Source organism: Patagioenas fasciata, chromosome 13 (genome assembly GCF_037038585.1).
Source record: "Patagioenas fasciata isolate bPatFas1 chromosome 13, bPatFas1.hap1, whole genome shotgun sequence".
Taxonomy (NCBI): Eukaryota; Metazoa; Chordata; class Aves; order Columbiformes; family Columbidae; genus Patagioenas; species Patagioenas fasciata.
Genome location: NC_092532.1, coordinates 16214841 through 16233533, shown reverse-complemented (window position 1 = coordinate 16233533; position 18693 = coordinate 16214841). Strand labels below are relative to the sequence as shown.

Here is an 18693-nt window from a genome sequence, read left to right as displayed (position 1 = left end):
CCAAAAAGAGTCCGTGCCAGGCTAGGGTGCGGCTTTATTGGTGCCGGGGAATGGTCGTGCGCGGCCCGTTCTCGCTCCCGCGCCGTCGGCTCCGTCCTCACCGGCTCTGGTTCAGCCCCGTCAGGTTCTTGATCTGTGGGGCGGAGGCAGAAGGGCTTAAGTACCGGTGCCCCGGGGGGCGAAACCGCGCTCCCCAGGGCACGGAGGCCTTTGCCCAGGCCTGGGGGTTTCAGCGCTGCTGGGCAGCGTCGCTCCTGAAGAGGCCACGGGGATGAAGAAGGGAGGGCTGTGAGTTTGGGAGCTGAGAGATGGGGGTGAAAGGCACCATCCTTGGTCAGAGGACAGGGGTGAATGTAAATGAGTTGGGGAAAGATCATCCCAGATCCAGCCACAGGCGTTCTGCTGACCTGAACCTGCTCCCGAGGTCAGAGGGGTCCAGCTTGGTTTTATTTCTGTAGCCACACTGACCCAATAGTGAACTTAAGCCTCTGAGGCATTCAGCTTGCTCCTCCATTTTGCAGAGACCTGGAGAGCTCTGCACAGATCTGGCATGCTTGTCCCTAATAGTTAATTGTACTGGGATGATTCTGCTGTAAAACCAGCTGGCTGCAACCGACCCCCCTTCAGAATCTGTCAGTTCCTCCCGTTTATCTGCGCAGTGGATCTACTACACAGCTAAAACTCTGGTAACAGGACACATCTTGGATCCAAACTGCAGCGAGCAGTGTGTTCATGTACAAGAGCACAAACAGAGCTCAGCCATTTCTCTGGTGGAGAATCCTTCTGGCATATGCAGGTGTGAAAGAAGAGAGAGGCTGAGAAATGCTAAAGATATAAAACAATTCTACTGTAACTGCAGGGGGAAGGAGGTGGGAGAATTTATCAAGAACTGCTTCATATGGTAAAAATTATTTCTAATTTATGCTCCAGCCTGTTTGTCTTGTACAGGTAAGCACAAGCAAAATGTATTTCTGATATAAGAAGGAAAACACTTTGCTGCTAAATGCAATGGGAGTTGTCCAAAAATAGAATCACAGGGAGGTCCTAAAGCCCTTCAAAAATCATTCCTGTGTGCACAAAGTATTGTTTTGTATTGCAGATGTGCAGCTCCCCCTGCACGGACACAGAGCAGTCCAGGATGCTACCATGAAGTGAATGAATTCTTGGGAGGACGCTGCAGTCAACTGAAACAGGTCGAGGAATTCACCCTGCTGTGGCTCAGGGACAGATGCCACATCCTGTGTGTCCATGGGAGCACGGACCTTCCATCAAGATCTCCAGCACAGGGACTGCCAGAGGAAGAGATCTCATAACAAGTGACAGAAAACACTGGTATTTATTCTGATCACCTGTCTCTCATCCCTCAAGCTCACCCTGCAGCTTCAGACTTAGTGTTTTATGCTCTGTTACAAGCTCTTTCACCACAAAACAGTGCACTGACACCAAACTATCCAGAAAATCATCCTTCCATGTAGTTATGAAAGACAATCTTTTTCATGCTGTCCTCTAGATCTGGGAGGAAAACAATATGCTGACATTCAGCATGGAAGGGAACAGAAACAATTCTCATAGAGTCCTCCTGGTTTCAGCATTACTTACAGTAACTGCAGCTCCCATCAGGCCCTGGACAAGTGCTTCTCCGGTTGACTGTACCTAGGAGACATGAGGAGAACATGGCCTTTTGCTTTCTTCTGCAGTTACAGTTGTGCCCACACAAACACAGAGACGTCATGCACAACAAATACGTATTTCCCACAGAAAAGGCGCTGACAGAAGCTAAAGTACTGCAGACAATTGATAGCCAGATAAGGAACACGGAAGAGATTTCCTGGGAATACGTCTCCCAGCCATCAGGCCAGCCTGACAAAGAGGGATCCTACCTGTCATTTTACTAGAAAATACATAAGCATTTATTGATGCTGAACATTTATTGATGTTGACTGTTATACAATCACCCATCAGTACCAGGTGTGTGGTCTGCATGATCAAAAAGCCAGGTCTGCCTGCATCCAGGTTTGGGGAGAAGGGGGACACTGCACATATACCTTGCTCGTCACATTACCTGATTAGCTGTATTGCCCATGTTCATGGCGTCAGCTACTCTGTTTTCCAGGAAGCGCCAAGTGTCCTCAAAGTCAGGGGATGAATCCTGCATCATCACCAGTTCAGTGGTGTTGTAGACGCCAGTGAGCACAGCCCGGCGAGTGTACCAGTTAAACTGCAAGGGCATGAAATGACAGAGAGAGAGAGAAAGGTGTGACCCAAATGCAGATCAAGAATGCAGCTCACGAAAGCAGAAGAGAGAACAGCAAAGGAAAACAGCATAGCGACGGCACATTCCTTCCCCACTTAAACTGTGTAACTCGCCTCCGTGATGCAGTGGGCCGCCAGCCAATACCGACATTTGACAGCACAGCTGCTCCTGTGGCACCAGACAGAGGTCACAAGTACGATGTCTAAAACTGCTGAATAAAATCCCCACTGCCTGCTTCTGGTTGCAAACAGTCACCTGCAGCAGACAGCAAGGAACTCTCCCTAGCTCAGTAAGCCTGTGTGCACCATGCAAGAATTCACCTCTGCATTACAGACTGCTAGCAGGCAATGCAAAGCTCTGAGTCTATATCTGATTAGATGAGAAATGGCTATATTTAGTACTGAACTTGAGCTGCAGTTCGCACCAAATACAAGCATGAAGAAAGGGAATGAATAGAGGACAGAACTACACAGCATAGCTGATACACCGTTCCCAAATCCTGTCACTGAAGTCCCAGTACCGCCTGCTCAGTCATTAAATGCATCAGCACGCTGCTGGCAGCAATGCTGTAGGATGCATTACAACAATAGGTTACACAATGCAAAGTTGCACAAATAACTCAAACTCTTCAGTTTTTCCAGTTGCATCACTGGCAGCCAAAATAGATAAACATTTTTTTTAAAATGAGTCTTCAACTTCATTTGCTGCTATTACAGTGATTAAGCCATTTGGGTACCTGGAAAAAAATAGTGGTTGTTCCATTCATTATTACAAAGTAAGAGAGAAATGAAAACACTGGCCTCGATTTTGAAAACAACAGTTGGCTCGCAAGCTCTGCTGTCTGCACCAAGACCTGCAAGCTTTGACAAGGGGAGAAACATGAGAGATGCTGCCACTTGCAGCTGCCTCTCTCAGGTGCCTGAGACCAAACTGTTTATGTTGATTCTCCTTCTTCTCCAAAAAAAACACCTGGAGGGGTCTCTCAGGCATGGGTGCTCTGCTGAGCTCCTGGCTCTGTGAAGAGAGCTCCACTGCAAGTGACATTAAACCCCTTTACTGGGAAAGAAGGAATGGAGTCATCATCACAGCTTCCCAAGAAAACTCTTGTCACTAGTGAGAAGATGCAAACACAAGACAAACTGCAAAACCTCTTCTACTCCCTGCATTGGTGAGGAGGTTTTAGGTGCAGCTCAGCGCAGACACTCACTCTAATGTGTCAATTTGACTTTCATAACCCGTAAGGGACTTTCAGTTCCCTTCTGGTTTATTCCTTTAATTTTTCCATCACCTTATTTATTCTTCACAGCAGTAGCTTCTCTTTTATACTCAGATAAAAGCAGCTTATTAAAGTAGTTTGTTAAAACGGTTCATTTGGAACAGGCTGCCCAGGGAAGTGGAGTCAACATCCCTGGAGGTACTTAAAAGACATGTAGACGTGGCACTTAGGGACATGGTTTAGTGGTGGCCTTGACAGCGCTGGGTTTAGAGTTGGATTCAATGATCTTAAAGGTCTTTTCCAACCTAAATGATTCTATGATCTATGATTTAGCTTTTCCCATCTCTCCCTGCGTCTGTATGAATTAAATTATTAATTGCTTAAATTGAAGTTATAATTTTCTTTTATTTCCTGCCAGTAAGATGAAAGCTTTAATAAGCTACGGGTATTTTTAGGTAAGTTATGGTTTTCAAGTCAAATCTGTAAATGCTACTGCTGGTGGAAGAAACAGCTACTTTGACAGAGATGCTGCTCGCTCACTGAATACTGGATCAACTTCTTAGTCTCAAAATCTCAACAATTTTGTCTGTGTCTTCCAAAAAAAAAGTACTTAAAAGAGTCTAGGAAAGTAGGTCCTTTTTATTTTGCACTAATCCCATTGACACTAATTTGCATTTATAGTCTTACTGGCTCCTAAGTCTCTTTGGAAATTAGACTGTAGCTTATAAAGACCCTTGGGTACTTCTGAAAATGTCTTCCTCGTTCAACAAATGGTTTGTTTCAAGAGAGACACAGCCCAGCATCTACTTCAACCCGTCATTTTGCTGAAGTACCAAGGGGCAGAACCAGCCGGTCTGCAAAGCACAGAGACTTACGTCTGTAGACTGGTCTCCAGCATAGTGCCATATATCATCAATCATGCTGGAGAGGAGGTTGAGGCTGGCAGGGATGTTATGCGGGAGCAAGAGGATGCTCAGAGCCTGTGAAGGAAATGCACAGATAAATGGGAGAGTCGAAGAGAGGAGGACATAGCATTAGAGCAGACCAACAATGCTGTGTTATCTTTTTCCTGTTGCTGTTCACTTGCCTCCAGCTTCCAAGGACAAGTCTTCCCAGCTCTTTTTCAGCTAGCACTGGTCTGTCCTAGCAGCAGGATTTGTGGGGGATGCAGAGTTTGGCAGCCGAGCTCAGGACTCGGCCAGTACTGGAGCCCAAAACTCTCTGTTCAGCTCAAAGGCCACAGTGTCGTTTCTCCTGAGCTGCCTCTCCAGGCACAGAAACACAGCACAGGCTGAGCTGACTCACACTGTGCTGTGCCCCTACGGGCAGGGAGTCAAAACCTCTCATTTCTCTGAATTTGACTTTGAACTCAAAGCATCTACCAAGGGCAGAACAGCCAGACATAATGGCCCTACTGGGATCCTGAAGCCTTTGAACATAACAAGACAATACCAGGAGAGTCACAAACCAGCCACATCCTTCACAAGTTATGCTAATCTGGAACAAAAACAAGAATTCTGTCTTCTCTTTCTACAAAGAGTGCTGGATTCAGCTGCTCAAAGGCTAGAGTGATTCCGGACAATGTAGACTGACTTTGTGACGATCTTTGCAACTGAAGGTTGGGAACTCTTTGCTCATTTCTGAGGCCACAATTCAATTCCCTTCTCATCCTAGGAAGAAAGGCTTGAGACTTAAATCTGAATTTTGAAGCAGGGAGCCCCCTCAGTTCACAAATCTATCCTCAGGTTGCCACGGGTTTGCCATCTGCACACTAGGCAGGCAGTTTTTGCAAGAAAGAAGTAGTTCTGCATTTCCAGGTATCAGATGATACCAGTGTGACTGGAACAATGCTGCAAGGAGCCTGACTTGCAGTGATGCTGCCAACTGGGCTGAGCAGAGACACATGGGGATCCCAGGTGGGAGGAGAGAGCAATGGAGGTTTGCCTTTCCCAAACTGCAAGAAATAGTTGTTCTTAGGACACCTTTAATTGCTGTCATTCCTCTGGAATGGTATAAACCATGTGAAACCAGAGAGGGTTTTACAACCTTTACAACCTTGAACTAGTCTGGTGGAAGAGATTATGCTGAAGGCCACAGTGTGTTTAAAATACACACACACACACACAAACATCTCAATACTAATTTCATACCTGGGGCCATTTCTCAATATATGGAATCAGCATCCTCAGTCTGGCTTCCACAGCATCTCTCAGGAATTGATCTAAAGGCTTCTTCCTGGGTGAGGAAAACAAAATACAAATATGAAGAACATCCAAGTTACACTCCATTCTCAACTTGAGGATTGATAACTTGCCCGTCTCAGCAATAGATGCAAAGTACTATGTATCCTCATGCTTCTGGTCCAACTCCATATCTAGGAAGGTGGCTTTATTTGGGTAAATTTCATTTTTTACTTAAAGTATCTGTGTCCCAGGTGGCCTCTCTCTCTCTCTGTCCAGTCCCCAGAGTCTGCCAAGAAAGATATCTTTTCATACCCAATACTCACTCTGCTTCACCCAGCTGCACTTGTTTTTGTTCCTGCTCCAGCAGCTCAGTCAGCTTGGTGTTGCACTGAGACACAAAGTGCAGGATCAGTTCACTGCCATCATTCTGAAACATCCCTGCAGAAGCAGCAGAGAGACCCAGGGTCTGCAGGGAAGAAGGGAGAAGCACAGACTGGGTGATACACAGCTAAGCAAGATCCACCTAGGAAATAGGTTGTATTTATTTCATGAACAAAGTTATACAAATTTAAACAAAGCAACACTGCATTATAAAGTGCTTCCTGTACATGTTTTCCTCTCTTTAGAATCACTATATTGTGCCTTGGTTTAAGTCTGACTGGGTTATCCTGCAGTAGCAGGGACACATTTCTGTTCGGTGCCATTTGCTGACTAGGGTGCGTCACCCAAGAGTATGTGGGGGAAGCATGCAGCCCTGGCTGTCTTTGGACTTCAGTTCCATCCAGTTTTCAACCGGTTTGTTGCTTCTCTCCCCACATACCTTGGCTCCCTCTGCAATGGCTTCTGCAGTCCAGCCATGTTCAGGCACAAACTCCAGCGCTGCTGTGAGGATTCGATGCTGCAGCTGCTCCTCGCTCTCATAGTCCTCAGACTCCTGGCCGCCCTGGCCAGTATAACTATGAGAAGGTATTGTCACAGTGAGGGGAATGTCACCATCAAACATCAGCAACCTGGACTCTGCCACTCACTCGCTGCCACCACTCGTGCAGACATGCTTTGAGATCTGCTCAGTATAAATCTTCTCTCCTCCTGTAAAATCCTTCCCTTTCCAGAAAAAGGATTCTTAATGAACCTTTGGCATGAGAGGGGAAGAGAAAAATAAGGGAGGGCTCAATCTAGGTGCCTACCTGGAGACCAATCAGCCTCAGATTCCCCCTCCTTTAAAAAAAAAGCTAAACGAGAAGCTTTTCCAACAGGGGCTTTATAGTTATAGGCATAAGGACAACATATTGTCCATATTTTAAGTAGGTTTACACAAAAATCCAGAAGTGAAGGCTTGTGCTGTGCAGACCAGAGAGGTTCCCTCTTGAAAGCAAGTCCCATCCCATCTCCATGGCAGACAGTGGAATTTACACTGTCACAGCAAACCAGCTCTTCAGCTGCTGAAGTCTGAGCCTCCATTAACTTTGGATCTCGTTGTCTCCAAGCTTCAGATGCGAGTTTCAGGAAAGCAAAGCTTTCCAATTCCACTGTCAGCAGGACAGTGCTAGAAATAGCTAGTGAGTTACCTGGGGTGAGGGCCCTGAGATTCCTGTTCGGGCTGTTGATCAGTTGGATGTGAATCAAACTGCTGCTGAGAGGAAGATGCCAACGGCTCCTTGTGCTGCTCGTCAGAGACTCTCCTCAGCACAGCCGAGGCCCGGAGAGCACGCTGTGGTACGGAGAGATGGCACCTGAGCGCTGAAACAGAAACCAAGAGAGTCAGATGTCTCCTTCCACCAATAGGAAGCGAAGAAAATTAAGGTGAAGATGAGAGTTGCAGTAAACACAGCTGAGAAGAACAGAAATTTGTAGAGACAGTCTTTTTTTTTTTTTTTTACACTTCCAAGAAGCGCCTGTCTCAGCCGAGCTCACATCTACTTGATGAAAATAAAGTGAAAACGTTTTATGATGAAATGAACCGCACAGATGGCACATATTGCAAACAGAAGAGTTTCCCAATCTTGCACTGGAAACCAGGCCACTGGAACATGCTCTGACTCCCCTGCAGCACGCCCTCTCTCCTTTTCTGTCCCCAACAAAGAAACAAGTTAGAGGAACACACCGACCCCTGAGCTTGGGGCAAGAGGCGACTAATACTGTGGAGAGTGAGCGGTCTTAACACATACAACTTGCTGATCACAGCGTGTGTTTCCCAGATGACTCAAAGGCAATGCAGCTTCAATTACAGCTGCTCTGTGAGAATTTTTAATTTAATTGCAGTGAGGTTTGGGTTGTTTTTTTTAATAAGCTGAGGCCGCATGGCCCACACTTTGAAAATACACCACCAAACACCCCCCATCCCTAAGACCAACCCCCTTCTGGCTCCTTCACACCTCACAGTTTCAGGGCCAGGGAGCTGTGTGGGGCTGGCAGGAGGCAAAGGGGTTTCCTCACTCCAGGCCCTGCTCAGCCTACTTCACCCAGGCACTGCACTCCCCAAAGAGACCCTCATGGGCCAGGCTGCACCCTCCAGCCCCCCAGGGCCCAGAGCCACCGGTATCAGGCAGGCCTTGGCCCGGCTTCACGGCCCAAGACTGAGCCTGAGCATAACCCTAAACCTGGGCCTGCCCCGCAGCCCCGTGCCGCCCCCTAGCGGCGCTTCGCCTCTGCCCTTCACCTCACCTTCCCGCCCCGCCCGGCTCCGCCCCGCCCCGCCCGCCGCGTGCACGGCACGGGCGCGAGCACAGACACGGGCACGAGCACGCACTCCCCCCGCCCGGGCGCGCCCCCCGCCCCCTCACCCGCGCGGCCCCGCCACAGCCGCCAGCCCGCCCGCCGCAGGCTGCCCGCCGCCGCCGCCGCCATCTTGGAAGCGGGCAGAGGGCGATGACGTCACGAGGGCAGGGCGCGGCGGTGACGGCGTCAGATCGGGACGAGGCGACGCGCGGCGGACGCGTCTGAAGGTGAGTGCCGGCGGGCCGGGGGCTCGGAGTCTGTTCCTCGACCTCTGCTCGCTTCTCAACGCGGGGGCAGGCGGGCGGTGAGAGGCGCTTCCCGCCTTGGCCAACACTCTCTTTTTTTCCCTTAAAAAGGCTCTGCCGAGGCCTCATGTGAAGCGGCCGCCGCGTGGGGGCGGGGCGGGCAGGGTTTGTGTGGGAAATTCCTCCACGTGCCTTGTTCCCGGCCCCTCGGAGCCGTCCCCGGCCCGGTCACTGAGCGGTGCGTTCTGCCCGCTCTTCGGGGTGTGTTTCAGACACGGCCGGTGCACCCGCGGCCTTGGGCCGGTCCCGGACCGCCCGGAGCTGCGGGTCGCGCAGGAGGCCCGAGCTTAAAGTTGTGACATGTTACACGCGGTAGCTTTTCAATCTGTTGAAGCTGGAAACCCCCAGTATTGTTAAAGCCCCTTCCTTGTCCTGTGTTCCTCGAGGACGGTTAAGCCTGTGTGACATTAAGATAAGGTCCCCTCGCCACCCACCGCCAGGGCCCAGTCTGCCCCGGTCCAGCCCTCGGGCCTCCCTGGCAGGCTGGGGAAACGGGAGGATCCTCGGTGGGGTGGAGAAGAGAATCATAGAGTGTCCTGAGCTGGAAGGGACCCACAAGGTTCATCGAGTCCAACTCCTGCCCCTGCATATGACAACCCCGCAGCTCACGCCGTGTCTGAGGGTGTCATCCAGTTGTTTCTTGAACACTGTCAGGCTTGGGGCCGTGTCAGCTCCCTGGGGAGCCTGTTCTAGTGCTCCAGCACCCTCTGGGTGAAGAACCTTTTCGTAATGTCCAATCTAAACCTCCCCTGGCTTGCTGTCTTCACTGAGTCCTGGCCAACCCAGCGCTCAGGTGCTTGAGCAAGCCAGGTCATTGTCATCCAGGGCTGGAGATACTTAAAATGAAAGCTGGTACACCAAAACTTTCCTTTTAAATAAATTCCACCTTCTACTAGAAAATATAGAGAGTAAAAGTATCCTCAGCCCCGCCTCCAGCATCCCATTAGAGCTTGACTGTGTGTTCTTTGACAGTAACTCCCAGCCTTTACACTGGCTGAAGGCAGATGTAACGTCATGTCTTTGAGGGCTACGGTAGCTTCCTACTGCCTTTGAGTCTCAAGGGACTGATGTAGGCTGTTGTTGCTGATATAGTTTGGGCTCTGAGTGATCTTGAAATGTCACAACTTGCCTGTCCTGAGAGGAGGATGTGACTTTGGATTTATTTTTTTCCATGTTAGCCTAGCAGCTTAGGTATCTTTTGAGGTTTTCAACCTTCTTCCTGGGAAAGGTGACTCTTCAGTGGGATTAATGTGTGTGTATACTAGTGCTCCTATCTGTTGTAGTTGCTTAGCTTGCGCTGCATATGCATTCAAGGCCAGCTGTGAGGTGCTCTAGCCTGTAGTCCACATCCACGATCTTCCAGTCCGTACCTGGTTGGCGCTGTGGGCTGTGTTAGAGCCAATTCCTACCAGAGTAGCTCAGACAAGGTACAGAGTTCTCCCATTCTTCTTTTCCCTTCTTCTTTTCTTGTAATTGCTCACCCAGTGCCACCAATGATAAGAGCTGAAAGAGCCTCTATCTAGAATGCTGGAAATGCCTGAAGTTACTTTTTTTTTTTCATGTACTGCGGAAGCAAACTCTGCTAGGCCATGTCCTGAGTAGGAGAGACAGGACAGTGTTTAGTGTCAAGTATTTGTCACTAGTCTGTAAATCATGAAATCCTGTGTATGTCTTTATTCACATCTTTTAGAAAAGCAGGTGAGTTTGGGTTGGTTATTTTGTTTTGTTTTATTTTTTAAGCATGGCTTACAGTCTCCCTTCAAAACTAGTCTCTGAACTGAAGAGAAACTGAATTATGCCCTTAGGCGTAGGTATTTCTTAATGTCATGTTAACGGTCAGCTTGTGGGAACTCCGTGCTGCCTGTGTCCAGAAAATAATCCCCATTTATTAGAACAAGTCGATGCTCTATGATTAAGTCGCAATCCACAGAAGTTCATGCTGTGCTTGGCACTTACCCTGCCCCTCTGTCTGCCCTGACCCATTCCTTTCTGCCACTGTCAGGTTTGTTGCTGCTGCGGAAATGGGGGAGTTTGGAATCACACCAGGCCAGCGTGTGGCTGTCATCTGGGACAGCTCCTCACCAGTCGAAGCCTTGAAGGATTTGGTGGATAAAATTCAGACGCTGGTGGGAGCTGATAATCGTGTTGCAGTGGAGAACATTAACCAGCTGTTTCAGTGTAAGAATGAGCTTAATTTTTCAGTGTTTCTTTTAAAGGGAGAGCGTGCATCTGTTGCATGAGCTCATTTGTAAGTCAGCATTCAGAACAATAGCACCTACTGCTAACTCCTACCACTGACAGTAGAGCAAAGTGAGATACCCTGGTCATGCTTCATACGACTGGGATCTTTAATCAGTTATTGCTGTTGTAAGCAAGTGTGAGGGATGAGGAGGGAGGTGGAATTGATGTATTAAGCAAAGTTCTGCGTGTATATTGGTAAAATTGTACTATCTTCCTCTTTCTTTTCAGCGGCTCACAGGGAGTCCAGTTTTGATGTAATTCTCTCTGGTGTGGTACCAGGCAGTACTGCGCAGCACAGTGCAGAGGTACTGGCAGAAATAGCTCGGATACTTAAGCCGGGGGGCCGTATCCTCCTGAAAGAACTGGTGATTACAAAATCAGGTGAGAGAATCCACGTCACCGTTGCTTTCATGGCAACACAGCAATTCATGTGAGCATTAGGCTGAAATGGAAAGCATAGGAACCCTGACTGATGTTCAGAGATTTTAGTTCTCCTGACACACTGACCTGAATACCAAGGGTTTTGTCCTGTGTTTAAGCTGGTATCAGTCAGAAGTGTTTGCAGTCACTCTCCTACTACCAAAAGTGCTGCATAGGCCTGTTCCTAAACTATGTTGAGAAGCTCAGTGGACACTGGTCTTTTCCTAGGGCATGTAATGTTAAATAGTTACAGGTGATGTGTTTCTGAGAAGCTTCTGAAGTGATTTTAAGAACAGGTGACAAATGCTGAGAGAGGCTGTCCCAGAAGCCAGCTGAGAAATAGTTACTCAGAAAAGGTAGAAGTGTTTGGACTAAGTTTTAAGAGTAAAGCCAGAGCACCTGCCATGGGACAGCTGGAGGAACACACAAGGTGAACACATGATTATTGCTCTTTCTTATACTTGACCTTACTGGCACAGGGAGCTGGTTCAGGATGGAAGTGGGAAATAATATGCCACCAGATAAGAACAGAAGCATTTATGCTGACAGTGTTTCTGGTGGCACAATCTGCAGTGCTGAAAATGGTGGTGTAAGTGCCAGCAGAAACACTTACTTCAGGTTGGGAAGACTGGCCAATGTTTTGAAGCTGGCAGTGGCTCTGTGGTACAAGTGGTACCTTAGGGGCAGCGGGAATGCTTCTGGGTCAGAATAAAGAACATGCGAAATCTGGAGGGCAAGACATTTCTTTTTTTCTAAAGTTGCATCTGACAGGCTGGAATTTGGTGAACTTGGAATAAAGTGCAAGCAGGACTAGTGAGAGAGGATGAATGGATCCTGTTCAGCACCATTCTGTACCCAGGCAAATAAGCCTGTAATGAGTTTCTGATTAAACAGTGATTGTAATAATGTTTGCCTATGAGAACAAGGATCTTGAATGTTACGTTTCTGAATGTAATGTTCATTTAGGAGTCCACATTTTGAAAACTTCATGAGCTGTTTGTTTTAACATGTGAAAATGTTTTGGGTGATTTTGTTTGGGTTTTGGAGTGTTGTGGGGATTTTTGTTGTTGCTGTTTTTCTTTTCTTGGTGGGTGTTAATTGGGTTGAGGAAGGTTTTGGCATATATAAAACAGATCTGGAGCTAGAATGGCTTGTGATGCCAGGTTGTTATTTTAATGAACAGACCACTTACGTTCTTTGTGGTTTGTTCCTGCTGTCAACTAGAAAGGGCCCAGTTTGAAAGCAGAGTTTTTTCTTGAGTGCTTCCTTCTAAAGCTCCTGCTCTTCCAGGTTTCTGTGACCTCTGTTTTTGTTCTTCCCTCCTCCTGATTCCTGTTCTTGTGTCTTTCAGAAAACAACAGCAGAATCAAGACAGCAGCCAAACTCCCCACAGCTCTGACTCTCTCTGGGCTGGTGGAAGTGAAGGAGGTATGTACATACTAACCACTTTCAGAAACTCCCTCGTGCAGTTACCTTGGAATGTAGGTGACAATTCCTGAAGACTTCTGGGTGACAAGGTGTTTAGGTACCCTGGTTTACTGTAAGTGTCCATGGGCACTGCCTGCCACAAACTTTAGTTACCGAAGATACTGTGTTTTCTTTAAGACTGAAAATACCAGTTGTCTATGATCACTGGAATGCCGGACTGGGTGCTGAAATAAGAGATTCCGTATGAGTTTAACCTAAAATCTTCCCCTGCAGCTGCAAAAGGAAGAGTTGACACCAGAGGAGGCCCAGTCGGTCCAAGAGCATTTTGGCTACCAAGGCAATGACCTTGTCATTGTTCAGATAGAAGGCAGGAAGCCAAATTTTGAAGTGGGATCCTCAAGTCAGCTCAAACTTTCCTTTGCCAAGAAACCTGGTCCTTCAGGTAAGGAGTGGTGCGTGCTAAACATCTGGATTCCCTGCCTCTTGAGTGGCAAGTGTCCCTTGAAATAGAGAGGCAGCTCCGGGGTAGGGAGTGCTACAGTGGCCTGTGAAGTCTGACTTTCCAAAGTTGTTTGAAACCTGTTTGCTGGGAGTAGATGGGGCAAAGACTGGAATAACTACTATTTCTTCCTTTGTTTTGGCTCCAGGAAAACCCCCAGTGGACCCAGCCACTGCCAAGATGTGGACGCTGTCTGCCAATGATATGAACGATGAAGAGACGGTATCTGGTTTTATTTGTGAGGCTTTGCTGTTGTTCTTCTCTCTCCTCTCCTTTCCTACTCTAAGTAGTTTCAGTCATGCCTCTTGGGAAGCTTTACAACTCCAGAGGTAGAAACCATCCCCAGGGCAAAATAATCTCATCTACTATGTAATGTCTTGAGAGCCAGGGGTGTGGTGAGGGTGGAGAGGAGACAGGGATAAGAGGACACAGCTGCAGCACTCAAATGCTAGTGGTACTGATAGCACCATTTTGTTGAACATAACACCACAGTGTCATTCCCTACTGCCAAATCAGTTTCCTGCATGTTATCTTCCGTGGTATGTTTTCAGGATCTTCTGGACTCTGATGAGCTGCTGGATTCAGAGGATTTGAAAAAGCCAGATCCATTGTCCCTCAGAGCTCCATCCTGCAAAGAAATGGGCAAAAAGAAAGCCTGCAAGAACTGGTCAGTGCTGGGATTAGTGTCTTGGTGAACCTTTCAACTGTAACATTAAACCCTTAGAGTAGGGTGGATTTTAAAAAGATTGTAGACACTTTGCTGTTGTTCAGAGCATAATTGTCTTGGGTCATGTCCTTTGCTATCTTAACTATTTGAATGTATATCCAAATACAATGAGAATTGGCTAGCCACACCAAAACTGCTACAATGTACCACACTGTTATGATCAACTGCACAGTTTGTGCAGCCTTGACTAAAACCCTGTTTTTTCAGATTTCAAGGACAAATAGCACACAGAGCAAGTGCTGTAGAGTCATTTCCCACGTCTCAGGAGTGTGTTTCTGCACTTGTTAAACAAACCATGGTGTTGAAGGGCAAAGTGAAGAGCATGAGAATCCCAGAGACAGCTGGGTTGTGTGATACAGTGAGGGCAGTTGGGTGTGAGTAGGGCTCGCACAAGTGTTAGTGACTCATGACCTTTAAGCAGAAAGATGCAGGTGACTTCTCTATTTTTCTGCAGCACGTGTGGCCTGGCTGAAGAGCTGGAACAAGAGAAGAAGAGCTCACAGCCCAAATCTGCCTGTGGAAATGTAAATAGTCATTTTTGATTCTGTACCGTGGTTTGCAGGATATGATTTATATCTAAGAACTGTGTTCTCTAGTGATTGCTCCCTGAGCTGGTTTACTGCTTCCAAACACTGCTTGTGCAGCTTCTGCAGAGCCTCAGCCTGCTGCTTTGTGCCCATGTGCTCTGTACCAGTGCATGCTCTCTGCCCCAGCACCAGTGCCGCCCTTGTAGGAGTCAAGAGGGAAGAGCAAAACTTTGCCTCCCTGCTCATACCTAACCAGTGATCTGCTCAGACAGGATCACCCTGTGGGAGCCCCAGGGGAGCTGGTGGCAGTTACGGGGCTGCTCAAGCCCAGCTTGCAGCCATGCCCCTGTGCACTGGGTGGGGTGGAAATTAATCTCTTCCACATGAGCACAGTGCCCTGCACAGCTCTGCTAATCGCGCTAACCAGGCATGTGTTGAGAGGAGGCAGAAGGGAAGTGGTTTCTGTGCTGATAGATGCTGTGGAACATGCCATTTCTTGACCTGGAAAAAACGTATCACAGGAGGAGAGAACTGAAATTTGCCCATCATTACAGAAGGTGCTTTTCTTTCTCTTGCCAGTGCTACCTGGGGGATGCATTCCGCTGTGCCAGCTGCCCGTACCTGGGGATGCCTGCCTTCAAGCCTGGGGAGAAGATTCTCCTGAAAGAGAACCAGCTGCATGATGCATAACAAAGATGTCTCTGGATGTCCTGCAAAGGACTCCTCTGGTTTTCCATCAGCCTGAGGTTCTTCCTGTAAGCCTCCTCATCCTCTCAAACTCATGTTCTCTGGCCAATACTCCTTGTGGAGAGGGACATGGTGGGCACTGACACTGCTGTGAGCTCATCACTTGCAACCTGCCTGATCATCTTGGGTGACAAATGATCTTATATGTATTAGACTCCATGTTATGCCTTGTTTTAGGTGGCTTGACTTGATACTGGGGCACTGGCTGTCACAGCGTGTCCCACCAGCAGAGGGAAGTGGAATCAAGTGTCAGATTGATCTCTTCCATGTGGCAGGGACAGGTACTTCTCCACGCCCAGGTTGTGCAACTCTAATTTGTCTTGATTGATCAGCAGCTGTGGCTCAGCTCTCAGGGTGACACTGGGCTCCTGCTCTCTTTGAAATTTGAACCTGCAGTTCCTTACCAGGTGAAGGTGGCTCAGCAGCTCCTGTTGCAAGTCAGGAGCAGTGAGTACACCTAGCAGTATGTACTCATAGCAGCCTACATGAACTCCTTGGTCTGGTAGGCATGATGAAATTCCAAATGTTTTGGGAGTCTGCTGTTGATATCCCCTGCCCCTGTCTATTTCCATCAAAATGATAAAGATTCACTTGCACTGAGAAAACTCTTGCCCCTAAGGCAGGGAGCAGATTAAACAAGATCTGCCTTGTCCTCCCACACCTTTCTGTCCAATGAGCTGATAACACAAGGGCAATCTGAGATTGTCGCCTCTCTTGGCGGTTACCAAGTGAGTTACCTGCAGTGTCCAGTAAGTAAAAACATAGCAGTAACTTAATTTCTAGATGATCTGTGGTTGCCATCTGCTCCTGCTCTGTAAGATACTGACTGCGCTTTATTTATTTGCGTAATTGCTCTTAGTGAAGCATCTGTGCCGGGTGCAGGATGCAGGAGCTGTTCACATTCTGTGCCAGGCCTGCTTCTTACCTAGGCTGGGAGAGGAGGAAAGCCCAAAGCCGGTGTCTCAGCGGGGATTACTTTGTCTGGAGCTCTTGCTCTACAGGATGTGACTGCTTGGGTTTTTTTATGCTACCTGGGTTACACATAAAACTCATGGAGGGTGCTGGGATGAAAGGCTGTTCTGTTCTTGAAATAAAGTGACCAATAGTAAAGTGTTTAAGACTGATATTATTAGTGTTGTAAGTGCGTCTTTCCTTCTACTCAGCCTCTCAGTGATTTCTGGATCCGTTTAAATGTTGGACTACATCCTGGAGGTCTCCGTAAATTGTTCGACTGCAAACATGACCTGCATACATGATGCCCACTGGAAATAACAGAATTGAGCTGCCTAGATTAACATTGTTATTCAGTCTATCAGACAGGGGCTTTCTCTGGGTTGAGTAAGGAGCAGGAGGCTGGCAAGGAGAGAAGAGAGTAAGCCCTGGAGGTGTGCAAAGCATCCTGTGCCCTCTGCAGAGCAGGAAATAAACCTTTCCTTGTGCCTGGCCTGGACATCCCTGGAGCTTCAGAGGTGTTAAAGTCTGATGAACTTGCCAGCAGAAATACAATTAACCAATGAATTAATTGCTCATTTTCCCACAGCAAAGTGTGATCAATCCCTTCCTCAGCCTGAACTATTTTTCTCCCTCAGTGTCTTCGCTTTCTGACTCTTCTGGTCTCTCCTCTCCTTCTCTTTCTCCACTTCCTTCCACCTATCTCTTTCTGTTCTTTGCGTAATTATCTTCTGTTTTCTCTCGTCTCTCTGCTGGCCTCTCTCCTTCTCTTTTTTGCACCATCCAACTATACTACAGTCCTCCCCACGACCACCCATCCCCATCCTTTCCTGTTCTTCCTCATCTGCTCCTGGGCTTGTTTTTACTTTTGCCCTTTGCTCATTCTGGGTTTTCCCACTGTGCTCTGGGTCACGTCGTCACGTCCCTGTTCTTTCCCACATGGATTCCTGTTGCTCCCCCACTGGGTAGGAGTGTGGTGGAGGCTTGAGGGACCACATCAAGCAGCAGCTCCTGGGAAGATGCAGAGACCTCCCCAGGTGCACCTCCTTTCTTCCATGAAAGCTGAGTAGCTCCTTCATGCTCTCCTCAGGTGCTGGCTGCTAGGATTCTCTAAAATAATAATAATAATAAAAAGAAACCCCACGAAACTGGCAGAAGCAGCACTTCTGTTTCTTCACCTGACTCAGGCTTCTTCTGTGCAGTGGGCAGAGCTTGTATGGCAATAGGGACATCCCTGTGCTCCTGCTACAGAAACCCATCACAGATGTCTCACCCATCTGCCTTGAGCACACATGGGGACCTCTCTTACAGAGGTGGCACGTACACGTTTGGGGCAATGAGGGCATTGTGTTTATTATCGCTTTATCCTCATGCGCTTGTTTAACCGTTTCTGATAGCATCTTTCTGAGAACTGAAATTCAGAGGCTCAGCCTTGGCCATAGCTGCTTCATGTTCCTGAAAACAGTGGAGGGACATGCCCCCCCCTTCCTGCCTGCGATTGCAAAAACCCCCAAGGCCTTGTCTCAGCTGGTTCCCCAAACACTTGCGGCTGCTTCACCTCTTGTTCACTCATGTAGCTGCTCAAATACTCTCTCACGGCTTCTCTCCTGGTTCCTTGTTAAAAATACTATCCCTGATCTGAGCCCCACTAACCTTGGGCATAAGAGATGATGCAAAAACAGCACTATGAATGTCCCAGCTTTCTCTACGTCATCGACTAATGACTCTTTTGTGAGGAAGCAATGGGCTTTACTTCTCCTTCTCCTTCCTCTTCTTTTTAGGGCATGTAAGCAAATGCAGAGCCTTCCACAGCCCTTTTTAGTCTGACCCTTAAGATCACCAAGTTCAACCATTAACCTAACACAGCCAAGTTCATCACTAAACCAGGTCCCTAAATGCCACGAGATGGTGACTCCACCACTGCCCTGGGCAGCCTGTTCCAGTGCTCGACAACCCTTTTTGGGAAGAAATTTTCCTAATATTAAATCTGAACCTTCCCTGGTGCAACTTGAGGCCTTTTCTTCTCGTCCTATTGCTTGTGACTTGGGCAAAGAGACCAACACCCTCCACGCTACAACCTCCTTTCAGGTGGTTGCAGACAGCGATAAGGTCTCCCCTCAGCCTCCTCTTCTCCAGGCTGAACAGCCTCAGCTCCCTCAGCTGCTCCTCATCACACTTGTGCTCCAGATCCTTCATCACCCTTCTCTGAACTCACTCCAGCACCTCAATCTCTTTCCTGTACTGAGGGGCGCAAAACTGAACACAGAATTCCATGTGGGGCCTCGGCAGCACCGAGTACAGGGGGATGATCTCTGCCCTGGTCCTGCTGGCCACACTATTCCTGATACAAGCCAGGATGCTCTTGGCCTTTTTGGCCACCTTGGCACACTGCTGGCTCATGTTCAGCTGGCTGTTGACATAAAGGTGGCCAGCAGACACCCCACTGATCCCCTGTTGGATTTATGTCCCACCCCAGC

At 48.1% G+C, this 18693-nt stretch overlaps 2 protein-coding genes across 2 annotated transcripts; one reads left to right on the top strand and one right to left on the bottom strand.

The window, feature by feature from the left end:
• Positions 1 to 17: 17 nt before the first annotated feature.
• Positions 18 to 8569, bottom strand: COQ9 (coenzyme Q9). Its single transcript, XM_065848354.2, has 9 exons — positions 8437 to 8569; positions 7222 to 7393; positions 6474 to 6609; positions 5977 to 6119; positions 5621 to 5705; positions 4346 to 4450; positions 2063 to 2218; positions 1600 to 1653; positions 18 to 133 (listed from the first exon to the last, which is right to left on the bottom strand). Exons 1-9 carry the CDS (start codon positions 8498 to 8500, stop codon positions 98 to 100), a joined length of 951 nt encoding a protein of 316 aa, XP_065704426.1. The 5' UTR covers positions 8501 to 8569; the 3' UTR covers positions 18 to 97.
• Positions 8570 to 10678: 2109 nt separating this feature from the next.
• On the top strand, positions 10679 to 16389 carry CIAPIN1 (cytokine induced apoptosis inhibitor 1). Its single transcript, XM_065848355.2, has 8 exons — positions 10679 to 10854; positions 11146 to 11298; positions 12689 to 12765; positions 13039 to 13207; positions 13413 to 13486; positions 13816 to 13931; positions 14446 to 14515; positions 15098 to 16389. Exons 1-8 carry the CDS (start codon positions 10698 to 10700, stop codon positions 15206 to 15208), a joined length of 927 nt encoding a protein of 308 aa, XP_065704427.1. The 5' UTR covers positions 10679 to 10697; the 3' UTR covers positions 15209 to 16389.
• The last annotated feature ends 2304 nt before the right edge of the window (positions 16390 to 18693 follow it).